We start from the raw sequence: 26,526 nt of genomic DNA, 5'->3' as shown, positions 1-26,526 counted from the left end.
AAGATATAGTCCCTGACAATAAGAAGTTGACAGTACAGCAGAATAGCTTATTTCTGGGTACTTGAAAACTTACAAATGAATAATATAATTTTAAACATTTATGATGGAGGAATTTCATGTCATTTAGACAAAGACAGGCATGTGACTGATTATCCTAACACTAACCATGGCAACTCAATTCTTGAGGACAAATTATCTAGAGTATCTCCCTCCCTCATTTTCATCTGTATTAGAATTAGAGTGATTTCATAAGTAGTTATTCTCTTTTTGAATTTTGTAAGTCATCATGGTTCAGATTATCAGTTGATTTTCTTTCATAAGCTATTGAAACGCATTACGGGAGATACTTGTAAATATCCCTCCAATACCCATGATAAATAAACTATGAGGAGCAGTCACCTGTGAGTGTGAGGTGAAATATTTAGTGCTGTTGTGCTAAGGGTATTCAAATAATGAATTTCTGGCCAACAAGACACACATAGACATGTACTGAGCTATTATCAAGTCTTTCGTTTTTCCTCATAATAAGATAGACATGGCGATTGCAGCTCTTCTCTACGTGCCTTTTTCCCACCTTGAAAGTTGACATGATGTCTGGAGTTTCAGCAGCTCTCTTGTGACCAGCTGGTGAGAAAAGCTAACTTTAAAGACTAAAGAATGTTAAGAGAAAGTTTTTGGTTTCGTAATGGAATCATTGAGAACCTGCACAAATGTCAACAACTGACTACCTTCCGATTTCTTATTATGTGAGAAAAATTAAACCCCACACATTTAGTCCTCTGACAGTTAGGCTTTTTGTCATTTCCACCGAAATTCATTGGGGCTCCACTGGGTTTTGGTAGTAGAGGCCTCTCACATTCATTGGGAATCAATATAATAAGCTGGACAATTTTTGAATGATCTATCATCGTTCTGCCTATGTTACTGTTTTTCATAATATTCTTTCATAAGGTCATTTTTCATGCTGTAATTTAGAAATTTTGATTTAAATGTTTTCTTGCTTAAATTGAAAAGGTGGAACATTAGTTAGGATTCTAATAATTTTTTTAAAGGGAGAAATTACCTTTTAATGTTCTTTATTGAATCACACAGGCCCTATCTGAAGTATGGTGCCAAAACTTAACAGGGCTATTACTTTTTTCTCAAAATGGATTCTTTTTTTTTTTCTTTTTTTTAAATTTATTTATTAGTTTCAGGTGTACAAGACAAGGTAATACTTAGATGTTCATCATTTATATCCCTCACACTGTGAGCCCCCCTCCCCCCATCCACTATCCCTCCGACCTCACACTAAACCATCACATTATATATATAAAATTATAGTTGGCATTCATTAATGTTTAGCTTCTGGTGTACAATGCCATGATCAGGTATTCACAGTATCCCTGAGGATTCTTGACACAACCAAGTGCATCACAAATATAACCAGAACATCGGCTAGATAGAATAACTTTTGCTTCCTCAGTTCACTCTAACACACTAGATAAAGAACTCACTGGTATTCTTCTCCTCGATTTTTGCAAACAACTTATCTACAGAGGATTCGCTAACTCAAGTTCTGCTTTGTTATAAACTCCATGAATTCCAAATTCTACTTCTCAAAGTGGCAATGGCAGCAGGGTTGCTCCTCCCAAAGACTCACAGCTAAGGAGACTCCATATGGCCCACCTTGAAGAGCCAGTTTCTAATACTTACAGAGTGTACATGAAACCTTGTTACAGTCTGATAGGTCTCTGATAATTGGACTGTCACATGCAAAAACAGCTTTCCTAGGTCTATAGTCAGTTATCAATCTTGTATAAATACAACTTTTTACCTGGTCCAAAGGACATCTTCAGATAACCAAAGCAAGAATGTGACAGACGTACTTATCTATGCCTTTTAAGATTTTATAGAACCTCGGAAACTCAGGGAAAACATGATACACATAAACATTTACAAAAGAATTTAGAATGATCACCATTGGGAAAACACTGTAGTTCTTGAGAGATTATTTTATATTATTCAATTAATAACAAAATCCTCATTTGCTCATACATGGTAAAATAAGATGGGTCTAAAGTATTTGGTTATCCTCATTAACTTTAGGCTTATTGAAAATGTTGCTCTTTTTGTTAAATTCTGTAGTGCATTCTTAGGAAACTGGGGATGATAAAATAGCCTAATTAGTCCTTGATTTGAATTCCCATTAATTTGCTAAACCAAGACTTTATTGTTATTGGCATGTCAGCTACAGTCTAACTTGATAGTCTTAACAACAATATCCATCCTCCCCGAAAAAAAGCAAAGAAGCTGATAAAAAAAAAAAAATGAGAGTTTACCTGATTTCCTCCCATACCATGACAGTTGAATATGCCGACTTTTTCATTTTCCTTGCGGCCCATGTTGTCTAAACATTGATTGGTTTCAACATTTCTTATCTAAAGGAAACACACAAAAACATAAGTCAGATGGTGGTATGAGCCAGAAAATCTTTCTGATATTATTAAACTGTATATTGATAACAAAATGATAGATGTTTGTAAGAAAATTTCTCTAAGAAGAACACATTGCTTTAAATAATATTTTTTTTCCTATGTATATTTTCAGATCTGTATAAGTTTCTAAATTCCTATTGAAGTAAATTTGAACATCACTGGCATTTTTATTAGCATCTAACCAAAAGGAACCCCTTGCTTATAGCATAGTAGTAGAGAAGAAGGAAACATCAACATATTATAAATTAGGAATTCTTCCCAAAATCCTTTTAAAATTAGAACAGTTTCCAAATTCCACTCAAATAACCAATCAATTCTTGAACTTCCTATAATGCCATATGCAAAGGAATAGAAACAAATTGGTTAAATACTCAAATTTATTTTTTAAAGAGTTCTTCATTACTAGATGCTCCACTTTGTATATTAACAAAAATTAATTACATCATTTATTTCTGTAAAACATATTCATGCATCTTTTTTCATTCCTAATGTCAAATCTGATGGAAAGCAGTTGACCCTAAGAAAATCTATTACAATGCTAAGTGGTGATTTCACATTAAAAATTCCTCTGGAGCAAGATTAAACTGCCAACTGCAAACATAAGATTTTTGGTTTACACTCAAACACTGCATTAGTCCCATAATTAACCTAAAGTTAATACATATTTGAGCCAAATGTAATTATAAAACCCATGCGTTGAGTTTAAAAATGCTGAAATTACTAAATCATGTATTAAACAATTGCAAAACAAAAAAGAAGAAAACACTTTCTAGTACATGGAATGTTTTCAATCATTTTCCTTAATCTTAACACCAAGTATGTATTTACTATACTTTCCCACTTTGCTTCCGAAAAGTTCTTATCTCTGACTCCGATTAGGATATACATATTTTTACTGTTCACATATACATTGCTTGGATATACCTATTTAGTTATCTATGCATTAGGTACATGTTTATTCATATTGGCAAATGAATAAGATTAAAAACTTCTATAGAAGATGGATTAGGTTTATACGATAAATCGCATTTTTCTGAATTCCGGCAACTATTACTTGACATCAATTAATAGTTTCTGGAATTGGCAAAAATGGTATGATTTGCATTAAGGCCCCAGTTGGCAATTGAGAACAGTGGGGATTAAAATTCACACTTGGTAAGAGTTGGAAAGAGTTGAGCAGAGTGGTTAAACTCTGTTCCAGTGGGTTGAGATTTAGAGCAGGGTTATTGAAGTTTTCATCAAGAATCTGAGCAGCAACCCTTTAGAAAAAACAGAACACACCATGAATATTAGAGGGAAAAAAATATAAACTTCAAGAAGCAACATCATGTCCAAGTTCCATACTGGTGGGTTTAGGGCTGAAATGTCCCCTCAACCTGATTTAATTTGGTTCAGGCACTGGAGGAGACTGAGCCAATGGACTGAGGCTAAAGATTTTTCAGGACCTGTAGCTGGACAGGACTAAGGAAAGTAACAACTGATAGATGATGTAGTAAATTGATCTGCCTATGTTTCACAGAGTGTGATCAATATATAACATATATTGTTATATATTGTTGAATCATTTTTAAATCTCTTACATCTGACTTTTCTTGTTAACTTTTCACAAATTGCAGACTCCTTGAGAAACAATAAAATTCTTCATTATTATTATTTATCATCCTGCAAAAGTATAGAATAATGGAATACTATAATACTTAGAGCAATATTTATGTCACCGAAGTGAATAAACATAGTCCATTCCATTATGGAGCTTACATTTTAGAAGGGAAGAATGCAATACCCAAATGCATTTGTAATATATCAGAAGATCATCAAGAAGTCCTATAAAGAAATATAAAGCACAGTAAAGGTAAGAAAGTGACGGTGGGGATATTATTTTAGTTAGGGGTCCAAGGAAGTCCCCTTTGAGGAAATAATACTTGAAAAAGCACCTCATTGAAATGAGAGAGCAGCCATATTTCAGTTTTGGAAGAGCATTCTAGATAGAGGGAACAGCAAATGGATTTCTTAACAGCAAATAAGAAAACTGAGTGAAATAAGGGGCTAACAATGTGGCCAGAGTACAGTGAGTGAGGAACAGATTGGAGAGGCATGCAAGATTAAGGAATCCTAAGTTTTTGAGTATGAGGGTGACATATTAACAGCTTTTTATGGCTGCTGTGTAGAGAACAGACTAGACAGGGGCAGTGTTGGAAGTAGAGAAACGAGTAAGGGAACTATTGCAGTCATGACAGCAAAAGATGATAATTACTTGGAATTGTAGGATAATAATGGAAGTGGACAGGTCATATTTGACATGTTTTTTTAAAGTTTGAACGAAGTAGGACTTGCAATCGAATTAAATATGAGCTACGAGGGGAAAAAAAAGACATCAAGGATCATCCCAAGGTTTTGGCCTGAGCAAATGGGTAAACAGTGCTTCCATTTACTGGTAACAATATTCTGAGATTCTGTATATGTTGTTGAAATATATCTGTGGCCTTTATATTTGAAAATCAATTTGGTAGACCTGAAATCCTTGGCTCACAAAATATTTTTTCAAGTACTTTTAAAAGGTTATTCTATTAACTGTCCACATAAATAGTTGCTTTTGAAAAGTCTGATGATAATCTGGTTTTCTTTCCCTCGTTCTTACAAATGTCTCTGCCTGAACGTCAAACTGATTTTTTTTTCTTTTCTTTAAAGTGTAATACATTTACCACAGTATATCTTAATATTGTTCATTCTGGATCACTCTTCCAGGTATGTAGTATTGCTTTTTAACATGTTTCAATTCTATTTTCAGGAACATTTCCTTGAATTATACTTATATCTTAAAGGTTTATGTCACTAGTCCTATGATACAAAATTAAAAAAAAAAAACAAAACACCTAGAAGGCAGGTTAATATATATCACGCTGGTACATATCAGGTTGTTCTCAAATCAGTGAGCTCAATATGATGGGAATCTGCTACTCATTCTTCAAAATATAAAAATGGCCACTAGTGTGTACTGACAATGCTCAACAAGAAAATATTAATGCAAATTACAAGATAGTATGGCATACATGAAAGTTGAAACTATGCATCTCATTTTGAGATGAAGAAAATGATCACATTTAGGATTATCTTGTTTGATTTTCATATCAGAACCTTTCTAAAAATACCCAGGACCTCAGTCAAATATATACTCCCAAAGAATCTTGTTGAAGCAAAGGAGTGAAATTTTAGAAAACACCCTGATCTTGTTATTGATACCATATTACTTGACAATACCAATTGCTTGATCATGCTATTAAGAATAATCTAGGCAACCAACTACTGAGGAACTTTATCCATTAGAAATTCCTTACAGAGTCTGTTTTATGACTTGTATCAACATTAGTATAGCACACTGGTAGTTCTGAGATCTGCAATATTCATTTAACTCATTCTTTATGTTATGGTATAGCTTTGAATATATGGTGTACAGCCAACATAGTTTTAATTGTCTGCTTTGATATTTCTTTGTTCACACGTAATATTTTATTGCTTGAAAACAAATTTTAATAACATAAACTTGAGAGCATTTTCCCACATGTCTTTTGATGTTTGAAATCAGCAAGCCTTTTTATAAATATTTCTACACATCAGCAGCATCTTTAGTAATGTTCTTACCACTTAAATAGTTCGTTCATTAGCTTTTGCTCCCTCTGCTGGATTGTAGCAAGCAACAATGGAACTCCAATTCTAAAAAGAGGCATACGCTCTCACCACACAAACCTTTACATTTGAAAACTACGTAATATGTAAAATCCATTCTAAATATGAGTCTAAATTTAAAATAGCTTTTCTTTTTTGCTTTAATTATAACAGCACTTGCTTATCCTTCAGTTGCACATTATGTTACTCTTTATCATTATTTTTGTATGTCAACCTCATTTGATTTCTCTTAACTTTGTAAAGAACATTCACAGTAAATTCCAGAGTTAAATGTTAATGTTTCCATACTATAATTACCATACTGAATATGCATTTAAGTATATTTTATCTTTACCAAATTGTGAAAAATCAGAGGGATGAGTACAAAATCTATATACTTAACATATCCAAGATGAGTTTGGTTTAGAATGCCCTAATTACTGAATATGAGATTAAATATTATAAATATGTGCTATCTTAACCCCATTCCACACACAAAAAAAGAAAGGATACAGAAAATTGAACAATTTCAATTATTTTGGTGTATAGTAGAAACAAACAACAACAAGCCTGGGAGAATTCCAGGATTTTTGAGAGCATTTTCCCTAACTTGCCTATCATTTGTGGCAGTTGTTTGTGCCAATACATATTTGAGTAATAACATTAGAATTAGTTCTAGCCTAATTATTAGAAATATGAAGTAAACATATTTTTCAGGTAATAAACTCACTCTCATTTTGTTAACAGGTTACTCAATCAGCCCAACATTCTTTAAGTTACTTTTTAACATCTGATAAAAAGTAACATATTCTGTCTGTACATATGCATATTCAGTTATCCTGGGATCAAAATTAGCTACTGGATACCAAAGACTTTTAGAAATATAATCAAAGGTAGAGGGAATGTCCCCATTTGTCTGAGCCATCTAAAATGACGTTTTCCTACTGGAATCTTATTAAAGAATCAAGAAGACTGTGACTCTATAAATAGATTTATCTCCTGATTATCAACAGTGAGGGTAAATCCCTAAGTGTTTCAGCCTCTGCATTTGGTAGTATCTGATTATCCCCTTAATCCCTGCAGCCTAGCAGCTTCATAGATGTCTATTTTTAATCATTTGAACTTGCTCTTTAACAATCCTTAAGGATATAGTACCAATATGCTGCAATACTATTTCTTATAGTTAAAAGATACAGAGGAAAACAGTGTTGAGGTTAAGAAGGTACTACAAAGTACATAGACTGATATCTAAACATCTTCAAAGCAACATGCCACTGCAAATTTTTAAGCCTCAAGAGTTAAGTCAATTGGCTCCAGAAATCCTCTTTTTCCTTTTCTTGCTCTCTGATATACCTTTGTTCTATATAGCTCAGAAAACATTTTTTTCCCCCCACAAAACACTGGACTTTCACAGGCCAAAATTTAGAGGGGTTATTGTTTTAGAATGCCATTTTCAATCTTAAACTTACATTAGCCTTTATATGACATCAGAACCTGTAAGGCTAGCTAGTTAAGAGAGAATTTAATGCTGCAAAGAGCTTGACTTCCTTATTCCATTAAGATCTGCTTACTGAGTCTAAAAGGCACATGCTTCATTAAGCTACTTAAAGGTTTTAGTTCAAAGCAATTGCACAGCTTTTAACTTCCCATTGGAAACTGAATGAAATTCATGGGCTGGATAAAGTAATATTTCAATTATCTGAGTAAAATGAAAGCATAAGAAATCAAGATACAATGACTTGAAATCAATAACTCTACTGATGATTATTTTGGTGACAATATATGATAAAGAGAAACCAAATACCATATTTGCCTCTATCTTCCAGCACCACTAGGAAAATTAAAAATAAAAATTGACAGGGAAATGTTTATATTCACCAATGCATTGCAATATTATATAGACTTTGAAAAACACTGAAACTTAAGGAAATTGTAAATTGTTAAATCTTAACAATTTCATTTGAAATTAAGTGAGGAGTACATATGAACACACTACAAAGAAATAATCTTGCTGTCTTAATAAGTAGCTCGGACACTTTAACTTTTTGATATATAGTACCTCCACATGTAAGGCAAATTAGCTTTTCCTTTTTTTTCTATATGGTTAATGACAAGCAGTAAGAAAGAAAAAGCTTTAAGTAAATGACTATTGCCCATTAAGAGTTCATCCCAAACTCATTATCAACATGTCAACCTTAAACTATGTATACATGACTATGCAAAATTGAATTGGGAAGTAGCGCTTCGTGAATTTGTCCTTTTGTTTCCTTGGAAACAGTTGCTGGATTATTTCTCTTTAAATCTGGTTTTAAAGTAGAAAACTAAAGTACATTAATATCCCAGACGTTAAAAACTTAATATATATCATAGATTTTTGAATGTGTTGGGTTTTTGAAACAGCATGCTTATATACTTCACATAGTGTATGTTTTATTTATATTGAATTTATTGATTCTCTCTTTCCATCCCCCCAACCCACCTTTTCAGTAGAATAGCTTAAGAATAAAGGTGTTTCCTTATTTGACTTTGCATCCTTAGCATAGGACACAGGTTCTAGCTGAAGCTCTTATTTAATAAAAGCATTTTGAATGAATAAAATATCTTAATATAATCTATTTTCTCTTTCCAGTTGTAATAAAAAGTGAGCTTTGGTGTCAGACTAAATCCATGTGCTTGCATCCTGACTTCAATAAGTAGCTAGCTCTATGACCCATAGGTCAATCATATCAACTTTCTATGTCTCATTTTCCATATTAAATGGGGGATAATAAACCCCAAAGTCATGGAGTTGTAATTTTAAAATGATATAATTGTTATAAAACATCTAGAATAATGCTTGATGTAGTAAGAAGTTAATAAATGGTAGTTATAATTACAATAATTATACCGGTGCTGCTACTACTTTTTGCCAGGCATGGTGCTAGATACTCTGTATCTTCAATCATCTCTACAACCCTGTGTGATTCTCTTCCTGCTGGTACCAGAAAGGATACCTCAAGTGCCACTCAAGTTGTAAACTCTGGGGGCAGGATTCAAACCCTCCTCTGCTTAACTCCAAGGCCTGAGATTTTTTTCAATACAATATACTGCCTTTTCTGGATGTTTCATAAACCCAAAAAGGTACAACCTTTCTCTTTCAAACATTTCCCAACTCTTTATAAATTGAAATACGGCCACCTGATCCATCACAGAAGATAGCTAATTCAAAGTCAGTAGGTTGTACAAAATTTGCACACATTATACTCTATTTTTACTTTTTCAGAAAGTCAATTAATTAAGTTTCCTTGATGTAGTGCAGAAAAGCATAAAATTGGATTTTAGCATGGAAGTAAACATCTCTATTCTGTTTCAGAACTCTAAGTCTTTTTCAGGAGTCACCTGGGTGGCCCCAGAGAATTTCCAAAAATGTCCTGTTTACTCACATATGTTATAGACCCTGGTCATGTCTCCTTTTAGAAAAAGTAATCAAATGTTTACTCATCAGCTGGGTCTATTGACTACAGTGTGAGAAATACTCCACTACAAAAATAAAAACTCCGTTTTCTAAGGGTATAGTCAGGTTTACAATTGTTCAAATAAACTTTTCAGTAAAGAAATGGGAATGTTAGATATTTTATTAGGGATCTTCAGTAGAACTAGATTATAATAACTAGCATGCAAATAGTGTTGAAATTTAAAAAGCACTCTCATACATTTTACGTAGTGAACATAAATCCGTATGACATTGTTGCTAACATGGTATATTACGTATTTGAAAGCAATGACAACAAGCCTCCAACTCCCATCATAAAAACAAAATAAATAAAACCCTGAAGCACAGGACAAGTACATGACTAAAGACACACCCACAAAATGGTACATTCAGTGTTATTACACACAAAAATGTGCACTACACTATTCATATTAAGGTTAAATATATGTACACTGAGAGATTCTGTAGAGTGATATTTACATGACTAATGAGGAAGTGGAGATTTGACAAATAGGGCATGGATATGGCACAGAAAAACAGCCTTTCAGAACAATTTAACTAGGCCTCCATTCAGCTTGAACTCTATTTTCTTTAATTATTTTCTAATTAATCATAAGTAAATCTGTTTATGGATTAACGTTATAAAGTGTATAAAGTTACAGATTTTTTGGCACATAAACCAAAAAAGTATTAGCTCAAACTTCATAAATTTGTAGATACCCTACTATTATGACATACAAAAACAACAACTTCAATGAAAGGACAAAATTAATATTTATTTTCAAAATGCATTATATAATTACTGTTGAACTGCTTTAATTTCAACCGATATTAAGTTAATTTTGATCTCCAAACTTAATCAAAATTAAGGTGGAAATTACCAATAAGGAACATACAATCATAAACGAATAATTCTTATTTGAGCAACTGAATATGTATGATGAATATATGTTTGTATAATTGTGATGAAGCCAACTGTGTATTTCTGAAGATAATATATACAGAGGATGCCCAAAAAAGTATACACATTTTAAGAAAGGAAATAACTGCATTAAAATTGTAATACAGTGAATGATGCTCGCATTCATTTGATTAACGCCATCCTCTGAGTGAACATCATACTACACATCGCTACCGTAATTCAATCCAACTTCGAAAAGTAATACATAGATAACATCTCTTAAAATGCGTACATTTTTTTTGGCACCCCCAGTAATTTGGAAAAGAATGGTTCTCAGTAGGTCCACAAAGTCAATACGATTTTAATAATAACCCTAAGATATGACCTGCAGATTTCACCCTCACATCTCATGAATATACAAAGAGTCTTCCAGAGACTACATGGTGTGTGGTATCACAGTAGATTGAATACCGAAAAAGAGATTAAGAATTCAGCTATCTTCTAATAGGCAGTTGATGCAATGTACAAAACTATAAATAATGCTAATTTTCTTACCATTTTATTTTGCTTTGGAAAATATTTGTCAAAAATCTTAATTACGTTAACATGTAATGAATTATTATTTTATTTTAGTGAATTAATAAACAGGTTGTAAGGTTATCAGTTTTAGTTTCAATATAGTAAATATTAATAGTTCTACTCCACATAAACAAAAGCTCTTTGGGGTTCACACTGAAAGGTCCATAGGACCAAAAAGTTTCAGAGCTGTTGGTAAAGAAACAAGAAAACACTATTTATTCAGTCTTAAACTACCTACTTACTTTTACAAATCCCAATGGTAAAGGTCTTTATGGTCCTTGTAATATATGAGAAGGCATTAAAAATATATCTACTTAAATAAACTTGAAGCATTTTATTCATAACATAAAAAAATACTGAGCTCCTTAGAAATTGCTCCATTTGCAAAATATATTTATAACTTAACCAAAATAAATAATTCATACCTCACCAAGTGAGTAATAACGTCTTGGGATCTGGGAGTCCGGATAGATGTTTTCAAGGTACCAAGAAAAGGGCTTACACTTCAGATTTTCTCTTAGTGTTTTTCTGACTGACACATCTCCATAATCCACTTTGACAACACCTGAAATTTTTCAAAAAAACACATAAATCAGTTTGTGCTATTTTTGTTTTAGTACTGTTTCACTCTGTTTAATTTGCTATCAGGTTTTTTTATCTATAATTATAAATCCATCAAATTCAATTGTATAAGCAGTTGCTACTACACTGATTTTCTTGCTAACATCCAATTAGTACATTAAACAGATATAAAATGGAATATGACTTTTCAAATGCAAATATTTATCATCAAGTACTTGTACTTCTTAGATTGAATAATTAATCAGCTAAGTATAAATTGGTATTAATTTAGCATCTCATAATCAAAGCTTAACTGAGCTGTGTGATAATGTCGTCGTTTCTCTTCAATAAAAATTTCAATAGCGTCAACATTTTTCTTAATGCTCATAGTTTCCCTACAGTGTCATTTACTTACCACCTGCAGATTTCATGAGAAATTTACTCTATAAATATGATCCTCACAATGTACATACAGCACTTGCATGTTCTAACTTTCCCTTCTCCTTCTTCAACTTTTATTCTACCTAGACTTAACCATAGACCTGACTTTTTCTTGATAGATTTTTCCTCTTTTATTTTATGATTCAATATAAGCCACCTGAAATCGTTGGCTAAATTAGTAAATAAGTATAAAGAAATGAGCATAAAATAATAGAATATACTCTCTGGTGTATATTAAAAATTACTTAGCTTTACTTCATATAACAACAGAATATATAAAATTAAAATGAATATTTTCTTTGAAGATCATTAGAGTATGCTTTCTAGTTGCTATGTAAAAACAATATGCCACTAATATTTATATGAAAAATATGTTGATATGATTTGTTCATTATTATCAATATTAAAAATGACATTTGACTGAATAACTAACTGTGATGAAACTGTAATTCTTTCTCATATTGTTTTGAAAAGGTCTCTGTTTAACACGTTTCTTAAAGACCACTAAGCAACTAGACTTTGGTACAGAAAAAAATCACCCAGTATTTAGTATATTCCATCCCAACCAAGCATCAATTGCCCATCAATCATTCTGTAAAATAAGAAGCAATTATTCAGACAGCCTAAATGCCTGAAACTAATGCCATTATTTAGGTCACTATATTCAAAAGCAGTGACACTCTTGAAACTCATCACCTGCTAGTCCTACCCTCCCTCCACTGTTTCTTCAGAATTTTTGTTTTACAAAATTAATTTTTTTAGCATTGTTAGAAAGCATTCTGATGATGCTTACCTGGCCAAAACATTTCCTTCTAAGAAAATATTGATATTTCTAGCTAATGTTCGAAGAGAAAACAAAAATATCTAAGGGCATTTTAAACAGATATATAATATTTGCTTTCAAAATAATTTTATCCAGAACATCTGAAGTTCAACCTTCAAAAGAAAAGTCGTGAAAAATTTACAAAATAGATCACTAAAAGAATGTCTCTTTGTGTTAAGTGCTATGACAACAGAAATCATCTAATCGATAGTCTTTAAAATCTTATAAAGAGATGCCATTGGGTACAGGAAAAAAAGTTACTGTAGCTTCAGAGGACTTAGTTCAACAGTCAGTTTTCTTGTTCTGGTTTCATTTTTGAGGTAGGTGATTTAATTGAGGTCATTTTTTATATATCATTCATCTCTTTTTTTATCATGTTAAGATTTAATAGACTGGGCTGCAAATTTTTTTTCCTCAGAGCGTTTTATGAGCAGTTTTCTGATTGGAAGGAAGTTTGAAGTTTTATTTGTATATTATTTTACATTAGATAAGAGAAAATGGTAATTTTGCCCGGATCATACTTGGCAAAGTGTAGCAAGTGGAGAATGATAGAAATTGTAGTGGAAAGCTAAATCCTTCTTAGTCTACCACCTGAAGCTACCGCTTGGCCTTAACGCTGCCACTTGGGTTTTGTCCTTGTCCTAGATAATTACTTTAAATTATGTTTAGAACTGCATAAAAAATATCTTGAGCTTATCTTAATATTTTTGGAAGGATGGATTTTTCCCTCTTATCTGTATTTTCCTACTTAGAAGTGAAATATTGTGTTAAGAGATAGTAGTGCTCACCAAACGGTCCATATAGCCTCCATTTCCCAGGTCCTTGCACGGATCCAGGAACATCTGTCTGGTCCTAGCCACTGAACCATGGGGGAAAGGGACATCTGTCAGTTCTGGTCTTAAATATAGAAGAGTAGGTCTGACACCATCCAGCTTTTTTTCCCTTCAGTACAGGGACTGAGGTCTTGGACCCCAGTGGGTGCAGCTATAAAATGGTGAGGTCTTTGCTGGCCTGTGTCAATGAGTGACTCTGAAGAGCCCGAATTAGATTATTCAGATCCATGGCTTAAAATAGAATCTTCCATGTTTTGCAAACCTTATCTCCAAGCTCCTCTAATGTATATAATTGTTTATCCAACAGTTTTACTGTGATCTCTAAGAGGCATCTCAAATTTGACACATCTAAAATAATCCTTTTGATTTTCCCTCTTGCTCCATCTCCATTGTTCTCCATTTCAGTAACTAGCACAAATATCTACCCATTTGCTCAGGGCAAAAACATAGGAGTAATTCTCTTTATCTCACATACATATATTCAATATATTAGCAAATTCTGTTGGCTCTTCATTCATAATATCCCCCCTGCCCTTCCACCAACCCCTCTACCATCCTAGTCTCACCCTCTCTCATCTCTTGCCTAGACTAACATTGCTACAGCTTCCTAACTAGACCCTCTGACACGTTACATTGCTCCATCTATCCCTTATTCAATATTGCCTGCTCCCTAGACAATATATTTTAAATATGAATAAAATCATGTCACTCCCCCGCTCCAAAGTTTCTAATGATTTTCCATGGTGCCAGGAATAATTGACAACATCCTAACCATTGCTTAAGATCCTTCAGGAACTGACTCTTGACTATCTCTCTGAATTAGTCAGCTATATTCACTTTATCATAGTCACACAGGCTTTTTTTGTTGTTGTTATTTTTTTTTCCTTTGCTTTTCTTCTAACATGCCAAAGCCATTCCCAATTCATGGCTTTGTACTCATCTTTGTTCCTGTCTGGAATGGTATTATCCTGAAATGAGTTGTCCTTCACTTTGTACAAGTCTTTGCTCAAACTTCACTTCCTCAGGTTCATGCTGACATTCTTATCTAAATTGATCCCTCTAATCCATCATCCTGAGGCAGGCTCTCTTCCTCTGTCCCGCTTAATTGTTCTCCAGAGCACTCATTACTACCTGATATTATATTATAGATTAATCTGCTCATTGCCTTCCACCAAAAACTTCAGATAAATTATTTAATCTCTTGAAGCCTTAGGTATCCTATCTGATAATATCTTGTGAGATGCTGTGAATACTAAATACTGTCTGAAAAGGGCATAGTGCAATGCCTCGTATATAATAATTGCTGAATACATATTGCATATTGGAATGGATATCTGTTGTTTTTGCATGCCCAATATCCATTCTGCCTCTGGTAAGAGCATTAAAGTTTTTTTGGGGCAACAATTTCCTCCCCCCACTTTCAGTTTATGCGGTTTGGTGACCCTATTCCTCTACTCACATTTCCAGCTCCAAATGGGGCACAGACTGAAAGCATGTCACCAGGGAATCTTGTTAAAATGTAGATTCTGATTTGGTTGGTATGGAGTAAGGCCTAAGAGTCTGCACATCTAACAAGCTCCCAGGAAATGCTGCTGTTGCTTAGGCCAGACTCTTAGTAACATCCAAGACGAAACATTCCATTTCTCAACCTTATACACAACTGGTTGTAAATGGGCTCAGGAATGGGCATGTGAACCAGCCAGCCTAATCAAAGTATACTGAGAATTTGCTAACTGAAGTTGAAGGTCTTTATTACCTCTGAAATTGCTAGCTATTAAGATGCTTTAAACCTGGAACTTTTCTGGGGCTACCATATAGAGAATTCCTATGACAATAATGTAAATGCAGAAGTAAGACAAATAAACATATGGAAAGAAAGAGAAAGAGAAAAAAAAAAGGCAAAGATAAAGCAAAGGCCAAATCAAAAATAAGTCAACAGGCACGTATTCTTTGTATTCCAACTAATATATACAGCAAGTTCTCGAGGCACGTGGGACACATCAGTGAACAAAACAAAAGTATCTTCCTCTGTGGAGTTTTAGTGGGGGAAGACATAAATAAACAGCAACACATTAAGAGGTGAAACATAAATAGACAACAACACATTAAAAGGTGAAATAGACTAGTGTAAAGAAAGAAGGTTGCAATAGAAGAATCAAAGGTAACTTATAAGAATAGCAAGTTTTTAAGGTAAAGTTTTCAATGGGATCTGCACAAACCTGGAAAGGCTTTGACAATGAAATGAAGGTGCATAATGAATTAGGAAAAAAGAGTATTTTAATTAACTATAGGTTTGCAGTTTTGATTAATAGGTAAATGATAACACTTATGGGTTGTTATAATTTATTAAATAACCTGTCCTTTATTCATCATTTAAAAATCTATTTTATGGTAACATTAAATTTAGATATATAGGGAATTTATGTTTTAAAATTTTAAATAGTTAATATATTGAAAATCATAATGATCTCCATTAAATTCTTCCCTAGTAGATGCTCAATAAACCTAATAGTTCTGGTTCCCTTATAACCAAGGTACCTGATGACAGGATAGCCTGATTATAGGCTAAAGCTTAAAATTTTATATATAAGAATACATATTGCAGCATAGCTTAAAGAAAAGGTAAAATAATTTTCCTTCAATCGGGAATGCTTATGTAATCAATGGTATACATATATTTTGTGAGAGGTTTAGTGGATTACTTGGAATACTTTTTTTATTATTCAAAACTACTCTTTCAGTGACGTTATAGGAATGGTGGCAGCGGGGCGCACTTTTTGAGTTCTCCTCCGGATCTTATCACAAATGGGGCATCTATAACCCATCAAAGAGCTCTCTGCTCATCACGCAGAACAGCTAAGAGACTCACTCGTGCAAGGATTATTTGAAGGTGGGCAAATTGGGCGAGCAGGGGAAGAGGGAAGGGAGCGGAGTGGAGACGTGGTCGCATCTGTGGTGATGGAAATGCGCCAGCATCCGCAGCTGCAGAGACACAGGGGATCCCAGGATGGAACAGAGAACACAAAAGCCAGGAGGTGGGCTCTTTCCCTGCGTCCCACAGCTGATCTCTCCCACCAAGGGGACAGCATATCCAGCATTTGAGGCAATAACCTCAGCTGAGACCTCCAGCTGGACCTAGGTCAGACAAAGTACACAAACTCCATACCTGGGACCCTTCCCCTGGTCTTTCAATCTTACCCCTGCCCTTCCAGAGACTTAAACTGGCTCCTGAACTGAGAAGTAGTGTCAGATTACAGAGGAGCCTTAGTGCTCAGGCTCTGGGAAGACTGGCGTGCAGCTCTGACCCAGAGAAGAGGCTGGGAAGAGTGGGATTTTTGCTGGGCTAGGAGAGCAGAGACTCCTCCACCCCCCAGCCACGACCTTGTATGGCCTATGGGAAGAGTGTGACAGGGCTAGGCTGGGAGAGAGAAGACCCCTCCATCCCCAGCCCCCACCCATTCTGGCCTGACTAGGGCAGGACAATTACAACTGCAGAGGCACTCCCAGGGATCAGTAATAGGCAGCTGATGCAGCTCTGGGCTTTCAGCAGCTCAGAAATCTCCCGCCCGCCACACACACACACACACACACACACACACACACACGGAAGACGTGCCCTAAGACTAAGGAGAACTGGACACAGGGCTGTTGGTGCTACTCTCAGTGCGCATATGTGCAGGCAAGGGCAGAAACTACACTGACTTTGTAGAAACTACTATCCAGACCCCTCAGCCCCACTCATCTAAATCTGTGGTCCCAATGTCACTCTGGGCACCAGGTGACCGGCTCTGCCTACACAATACATAGAGGACTCTTTGGTACAGCAGAGGACAACCTGGAGATTACTTGGTGGGCTTAAGTCAAGACTGGCACTGCTTTTTGTGTTTTGTTTTGTCTTGTCTTTATATCTTTGATATCTTTGCCTATGTTGAGTGTGGGTTGTCGGTGGTTTTTACATGTGAATGTACTTAATTTTTTTCTTGATTGTTGTTGTTGTGCTTGGTGACTTGTTTGTTCTGAAATTGCCCTACCAGGGCCCAGCTTAAGAGGCACATGATTCAACACACCCAGAGGCCAACTCCAGACCAAACCAGAGTACTACCGGGTTTGACCTACAAGTGACACACCCAGAGGGAATTCTCTACAGGCACAAGAGCCCATAGAGGACAAACCATATTTAAGTGGTCAACCCTCATGCAGCAGAACGCCCTGTGGAGGGCAGAGCCAAGTCTCACAACTAGTCAGCCTAGGAGTTAACCCCACCTACTCACAAGCAGAAAGCAATTAAAGATCTTCTTTAGGAGGACAATATACACAACACAAGAGTCACCTCTGGAGCATAAGCAGAGGAGAAGAAGGAAGTGGTGCAACTCAAATATTAAGGAAACATACTACATAAGATAACCCATCAAGAACTAAGAACTCTAGGGGATCTACCTAATACATCAAAGCAAACACAGAGAGTCAGCCAGAATGGGGAAACAAAGAAACATGTCCCAAATAAAAGAACAGAGGAAACCTCCAGAAATGGAACCAAATGAAACAGAGGTAACCAACCTATCAGAGATAGAGTTCAGAACTCTGATGATAAGAATGTTTAAGGAGCTTAGAGACAACATAAAAAAGGATATAGAAATCATAATGAACAACCAGTTAGAACTGAAGAACACAATTACTGAAAGAAAGAACTCACTTGAAGGAATTAACAGCAGGTTAGATAAAGCTGAGGATTGAATCAGCAAATTAGAAGACAAGTTAGCAAAGAGCACCCAAACAGAACAACAGAAAGAAAAAAGAATGAAAAATAATGAAGATGGTTTAAAAGACCTCTGGGATAACATCAAGTGCAATAACATGTGCATCATAGGAATACCAGAAGGTGAAGAGAGAAACAAAGGAATTGAGAATATATTTGAAGTAATAATGTCCAAAAACTTCCCTAACCTGATGAAGAAAACCAACATACAAGCTCAGGAAGTGCAGAGAGTTCCAACCAGGATAAACCCAAACAGCTCCACACCAAGACACGTTATAGTTAAAATGGCAAAGCTTAAAGACAAAGAGAGAATCCTAAAAGCAGCAAGAGAAAGACAGAGGGTTACATACAAGGGAACTCTCATAAGACTATCAAATGACTTTTCTACAGAAACATTGAAGCCAGGAGGGAGTGGCAGGAGATACTTAAAGTGATGGAAAACAGAGGCCTACAAACTAGATTGCTTTATCCAGCAAGGCTATCATTTAAAGTTGATGGAGAGATAAAGAGCTTCCCAGAAAAGAATAAACTAAAGGTATTTAATACCACCAAGCCAGCATTGCAAGAAATACTAAAAGGACTTCTGTAAATAGAAGAAAGATGAAAACAATATAACTGCAAATTTAAAAATGGCAATAACTATGTACCTATCAATAATCACTTTAAATGTAAACGTATTAAATGTTCTAATCAAGAGACATAGGGTGGCTGAGTGGATAAGAAAGCAAGACCCTTGTATATGCTGTATACAAGAGACTCACCTCAGATCAAAAGACACACAAGCTGAAAGTGAAGGGTTGGAGTAAGAGATTTCATGCAAATGGAAATGAGAAAAAAGCTGGAGTTGCAATACTTATATCTGATAAAATAGACTTTAAAATGAAGAACATATTAAAAGACAAAGATGGGCACTATACAATAATAAAGGGATTTATCTGACAAAAAGACATAACCCTAGTAAACATCTATGCACCCAACATAGGAGCCCCTAAATATATAAAACAGATATTGACTGACATAAAGACAGAGATCAACAGTAACACTATCATATTAGAGGATTTCAACACACCTCTGACAACAAGGGACAGATCTTCCAGATAGAAAATCAATATGGAAACAACAGCCTTAAATGACACATTGGACCACTTGGATTTAATCGATATTTTCAGAGCATTTCACCCCAAAGCTGCAGAATACACATTCTTCTCAAGCGCACATGGGACATTTTCCAAGAGAGACCATATGTTAGGCCACAAAACAAGACTTGATAAATTTAAGAAAATTGAAATCATACCAATTGTCTTCTCTGACCACAGTGCTATGAAATTAGAAATGAACTACAGGAAAAAAACTGGAAGACACACCAATTCATGGAGGCTAAATAACATGTTACTAAATAATGAATAGGTCAACCAGGAGATCAAGGAAGAAATCAAGATATCTCGAGATAAACGAAAATGAAAACACGACGACCTAAAATCTATGGGATGCAGCGAAAGCAGTCCTAAGAGGGAAATTCATAGCATTGCAGGCCTACCTAAAGAAACAAGAAAAATCACTAATCAACAGGTTATCTTTACACTTAAGGGACCTGGAAAAAGAACAGCAAAACAAGCCCAAAAAGAGTACAAGGAAGAGGATAATAAAGATCGGAGTGGAAATAAATGAAATAGAAACCAGAAAAACAATACAAAAGATCAATGAATCCAAGAGTTGGTTCTTAGAAAAGACAAACAAAATTGACAAACCTTTAGCCAGACTCATTATAAAAGAGAGAGAGAGAGGACCCAAATTAATAAAATCAGAAATGAAAGAGGATAAGTGACAACAGACACCACAGAAATACAACAAATTTTAAGAAATTACTATGAGCAACTATATGCCAACAAATTTGACAATCTGGAAGAAATGGACAATTTTCTAGAGGTGCACAACCTTCCAAGGCTAACTCAAGAAGAAACAGAAAACCTGAACAGTCTGATTACCACCAGGGAAATTGAATCAGTAATCAATAATCTCCCAACAAACAAAAGCCCTGGACCAGATGGCTTTACAGGTGAATTTTTCAAAATGTTCAAAAAAGAATTATCACCTATTCTCCTCAAGCTCTTCCAAAAATCCAGAAGGAAGGAAGACTCCCAAACACTTTTTACGAAGCCACTATCACCCTGATCCCAAAAGCAGCCAAAGATACCACAAAAAAAGAAAACTACAGGCCAATATCTCTAATGAACATAGATGCAAAAATTCTCAACAAAATATTAGCAAACAGAATTCAGCAATACATTAAAATGATCATACACCATGATCAAGTGGGATTCATCCCTGGTATGCAAGGGTGGTTCAACATCCGAAAATCAATTAATGTGATACACCACATTAACAAAATGAAAAATAAAAATCACATGATCATATCAATAGATACAGAAAAAGCATTTGATAAAATACAGAAACCTTTTATGATAAAAACCCTTAAGAAAGTGGGAATAGAGGGATCATATCTTAACATAATAAAGGCCACATATGACAAACCCACAGCTAACATCATACTCAATGGGGAAAAGCTAAAACCATTCCCCCTAAAATCAGGAACAAGGCAAGGTTGCCCACTTTCTCCACTTCTATTCAACATAGTGCAGGAAGTTCTAGCCACAGCAATCAGACAAGAAAAAGAAATAAATGGCATCCAAATCGGTAAGGAAGAAGTAAAATTGTCATTATATGCAGATGACATGATACTATATAGAGAGAACCCTAAAGACTCCACCAAAAAAACTATTAGAGCTGATAGATGAATTTAGTAAAGTAGCAGGATACAAAATTAATATTCAGAAATCAGTTGCATTTATATATACCAATAATAAAACATCAGAAGGATAAATTAAAAAAAAAATCCCATTTACAATTGCTTCAAAGATTATAAAATACCGGGGAATAAATTTAACCAAAGAAGTAAAAGATCTGTACTCAGAAAATTATAAGACAATGAAGAAAGAAATGAAAGAAGATACAAATAGATGGAAACACATACCACGTTCACAGATAGGAAGAATTAATATAGTTAAAATGTCCATACTGCCTAAGGCAATATACATGTTCAACGCAATTCCTATCAAAATACCAACAACGTTTTTCACAGAAATAGAATATATAATCTTAAAATTTATATGGGACCAAAAAGACCCCAGATAGCCTCAGCAATCTTGAGAAATAAGAACAAAGTGGGAGGTATAACAATACCTGACATCAAATTATACTACCAGGCTACAGTAATCAAAACAGCATGGTACTGGCATAAAAATAGACACATAGATCCATGGAACAGAATAGAGAGTCCAGAAATAAATCCATGCCTATATGGCCATTTAATCTACAACAATGGAAGCAAGAATGTACAGTAGAGTAAAGACAGTCTATTCAATAAATGGTGCTGGGAAACCTGGACAGACACATGCAAAAAAATGAAGCTGGACCACCTCCTTACACCATATACAAAAATAAATTCAAAATGACTTAAAGACTTTAATGTAAGATCTGAAACCATAAAATTCCTAGAAGGAAATATAGGAAGAAACTTCACAGACATTACCCGGAGTAAGATTTTTACTGATATATCCCCTCATGCAAGGGAAGTAAGAGAAAAAATAAATATGTGGGATTACATCAAACTAAAAAGTTTTTTCACAGCAAAGGAAACCATCAATAAAACAAAAAGCAATCCTACTGAATGGGAAAAGATATTTGCCAATGATACACCTGATAAGGGGTTAATATCCAGAATTTATTTAAAACTCGTACAACTCAATTTGAAAAAAAAACAAACAACCCAATTAAAAAATGGACAGAGGACACGAAGAGACATTTTTCTAAAAAGGACATACAGATGGCAAACAGACATATGAAAAAACGCTCAACCTCACTAACCATCAGAGAAATGCAAATAAAAACCACAATGAGATACCACCTCACCCCAGTCAAAATGGCTATCATCAATAAATCAACAAACAACAAGTGCTGGCGCAGATGTGGAGAAAAGGGAACGCTTGTGCACTGTTGGTGGGATTGCAGATTGGTGCAGCCACTATGGAAAACAGTATGGAGGTATCTCAGAAATCTGAAATTGGAACTACCTTATGATCCAGCAATTCCACTCCTAGGTATCTATCCGGAAAAATCCAAAACTCTAATTCAAAAATCTTTATGCAGTCCTATGTTTATTGCAGCATTATACACAATAGCCAAGACATAGAAACAACCGAAATGCCCATTGGTAGATGACTGGATTAAGAAGCTGTGGTACATTTATACAATGGAGTATCATGCAGCCATAAAGAAGAAAGAAATCTTACCATTTGCAACAACATGGATGGTCCTAGAGAACATTATGTTAAGTGAATTAAGTCTGAGAGAGAAAGACAAGTACAATATGATCTCACTTATACGTGAAATTTAAAGAAAAGAATAAGTGAATGAACTAATCAGAAACAGTTTTGGAGACATAGAGGAAAAACTGAGGGTTGCTAGATGGGGGTTTTGGGGATAAGGGGGAAGGTGAGGGGATTAGAAAACAGTAGGTAACCACAAGATGGCCACGGGGTTTTGAAAATTAATTAAGGGAATGTAATCAATAATGTTGTAAAGATTTTGTAGGGTATCCAATGGACACGTGTCCCATTTGGGAGACCACCTCAGGGATGATGTAGAGGCCTGATCACTGCATTGTACACCTGAAGCTGAAACTAAACAATAATGAATGTCAACTACAAGTTTATATATGTGTGTGAGTGTGTGTGTGTGTGTGTGTGTGTGTGTGTGTGTGTATACTTACAAGAAGTGGAGTACAGCATTAGGAATAGAGACAGTGGAAATGTAATAGCTCTGTGCGATGTCAGAGGGATGGGGAGAGGGGGTTCACACAGTGTGAGGGATAAATGATAAACGTCTAAGTACTACTTTGTCTTGTGCACCTGAAAGTAATTTAAAAAACGTAGAAAAAAAAAGCAAACTTCTCTTCAACCCACTGTTTAAATTATTACACGTTCTTGGTATGCAGAAAAATGCCCGAGGCTCATAGCCAGCCACTCATTAGGAAATCACTGTATAGAACTCCATTAATTGGAAGCTGATGGCCCATGCCAGCTAATAATACATTGTAATTATCTGTTGAATTTAGCATTTACTATTTTGACTACAATTTTATTTCAATGGAGTAAAAATAAGATAATGAATTGTAACAAGATCATAGCTTCTGTTGAGCATTATGTCACACAAAAGATACAAATAACAGACAACTTCTCAATTGATTTGTCTATCTGATCTCCATAGTCAAAAGTTTGGGCAGGGTTTAAGGCTCAATTTTCCAGGTAATTGCCTCAAACTTCCATTCAATTTGACAATAAAAATCTAATATTGAACTGCTTTGTCCCAGATGAATGAGAATATGGGAAATAAGAAAAGTGAACCTTTGCAATTGCCTTTTAATATAAAGGTCAATTTGATATCAGTTGAAGCAAATTGACTATAAAATCGACAATCGCTAGGAAAAAATTCCAAGTGCGGACCTCCACAGCAGTGTTTACCATCCTTCATAAGCCAGAGCAGCCAGAATATAAAGTCACCTGTGCTCTAACTCATATATTTTATGGAAAATGCAAAGGAAGTATTGAGCCAGTGAAACCTCTACTGACCTACCCTGTGCTTTTGTTTTGTTTTGTTTTCTGTTTTTTATCCCCCAGTAGTAAGAAAAAAAAATTGCATACAATGTATATGTTTATCTTTTAAAAACTTAAGTTATTTGAGAAGTATGTATTTATTGCAGATAATTCTAAAACATAGCTAAATAGGGCAAGTAAAATAAAAGTCATCTGTTATGTAGTTACATAATGATATTTCTAGACTTTATACATAAATATATAGATACAATTTCTCTTGGAAAATTTTATACTGTGATATGCACTTGCAACTTGCTTGCTTTTTAAAACAATATGTCATCAACACTTTTCAGGTCAATTCAACTCTTCTGTATCTTTGTTTTTAATGCCTCTGTGGCATTTTATTTTACAAGCTGGTAGTAACTTATTTAATCAGAGCCCTATAGATGGACATTCCAGCTGTTTCTAATTTTGAACTTGAGACTCAACAAACATCTTTATACCTTTTTTAATTATGCCCTTGATTATTTCATTAGAATTATATCTATAAGCAATGTATTTGGAGAAATAATATGCCGGTTTCAAGACTTTTAAAACTATAAATGTATTACTAACCTGCTGTCCAGAAAGGTACATCAAATTTGCAGATGCTCTAGCAGTATAAGAAGTTAATTTCCCTTTCAGAACACTGACTATTTTAATTTATTCCTTAATTTACCACTTTTTGTTATGTGGAGATAAATGGTATCTCATTATTATTTAAAACTGATTACTAGTTAATATTTTATTGGTATATTGCCTCAGTCAAAGGAAGCAAAAGAACAAAATAAACACATGGGACTACATTAAACTAAAAAGTTTTTTCACAGCAAAGGAAACCATCAACAAAACAAAAAGACATCCTATTGAATGGGAGAAGATATTTGCCAATGATACACCTGATAAGGGGTTAATATTCAGAATTTATTTAAAACTCACACAACTCAACACCTAAAAAACAAGTAACCCAATTAAAAAATGGGCCGATCTGTATGTCAAGAGGACATACAGATGGTCAACACACATATGAAAAAATGCTCAACGTCACTAATCACTAGAGAAATGCAAATAAAAACCACAATGAAATACGACCTCACTCCTGTCAGTGTGGCTTTCATTAATAAAACAAAAATAACTGTTGGCAGGGATGTGGAGAAAAGGGAACCCCCGTGCACTGTTGGTGGGATTACAAATTGGTGCAGCTACTATGGCAAACAGTACGGAGTTTCTTCAAAAAAATTAAAAATAGAACTACCTTATGACTCAGCAATTCCACTCCTGGTTATTTATCTAAAGAAATCCAAAACACTAATTTGAAAAAATATATGTATCCCTGTGTTTATTGCCATGTTATTCACAATAGCCAAGATATGGAAACAACCGAAATGCCCGTCCGCAGACGATTACATAAAAAAAAAACTGGTACATTTGTGCAATGGAGTATTACTCTGCCATAAAAAATGATAAAATCTTTCCATTTGCAACAATATGGATGGACATAGAAAATATTATGCTAAGTGAAATAAGTCAGACTGAGAAAGACAAATACCATATGATCACACTCATATGTGGAATCTAAAGAACAGAATAAATGAGCAAACAAAACAGAAATAGACTCAGAGATACAGAGAAAAAACTGACGGTTGCTGGATGGGACGGCTGAGGGATGAGGAGAAGGTGAAGGGATTAGAAAGTACAAATTGGTAGTCACAAAATAGTTACAGGAATTTGAAATATGGTATGGGGAATATAAACAATAATGTCAGAAAGATTATGTAGGTTGTCAGAGGGGTACTGGACTTATCAGGGGCATCACCGTATAGACTGTGTAGAAGCCTGACCACTGCACTGTACACCTGACACTGATGCAGATAATATTGAATGTCAACTATTATATAATTAAATATATATGCATAGGGTGCCAAGAAAATGTATACACATTTTAAGAAAGAAAAACTGTATTGAAATTGTAATACTAAATACATACCCATAACAAAAGATGAATACAAGTTGCATTTGACTTCTGCAATTACAAGAGGGGCTCAAAGTGGTTACCATCAGCATCCAGACACTTCTGATTACAGCAAACTACTGCTTGAGCAATGTTGACAAGTATCTACTTGTATACATTTTTTTTTGGCAACTCCCCATATAAACACACACATGCACACGACGTTTGACAATTAAGGTCATGAACTCATCCTAGAGAAAGTGCTACATAACTTATTGCTGAATATCACTATGGTCACCTTTGAAATACTCCCCTTGGGACGATATGCACTGACACCAGTGTCTATTCCACCCTTCAAAGCAAGTTTGGAATCCTTTTT

The 26,526-nt window shown here is 34.7% G+C and overlaps 1 protein-coding gene across 4 annotated transcripts in view; it reads right to left on the bottom strand.

The window, feature by feature from the left end:
* GALNT13 (polypeptide N-acetylgalactosaminyltransferase 13) overlaps window positions 1–26,526 on the bottom strand; it is a 456,823-nt gene that overhangs the window by 38,367 nt on the left and 391,930 nt on the right. For all 4 annotated transcript variants that reach the window (XM_081052352.1, XM_081052350.1, XM_081052353.1 and 1 more), the window contains exons 10-11: window positions 11,518–11,657; window positions 2,322–2,420 (exon numbers count right to left, since the gene is read on the bottom strand). In XM_081052352.1, coding sequence (XP_080908478.1) covers window positions 2,322–2,420; window positions 11,518–11,657 — 239 coding nt within the window. The remainder of the gene's footprint in view (window positions 1–2,321; window positions 2,421–11,517; window positions 11,658–26,526) is intronic.

This window comes from Rhinolophus hipposideros, assembly GCF_964194185.1.
Source record: "Rhinolophus hipposideros genome assembly, chromosome: 6".
Taxonomy (NCBI): Eukaryota; Metazoa; Chordata; class Mammalia; order Chiroptera; family Rhinolophidae; genus Rhinolophus; species Rhinolophus hipposideros.
The sequence above is the reverse complement of the archived record's forward strand: the minus strand, read 5'-3'. Positions and strand labels throughout refer to the sequence as shown.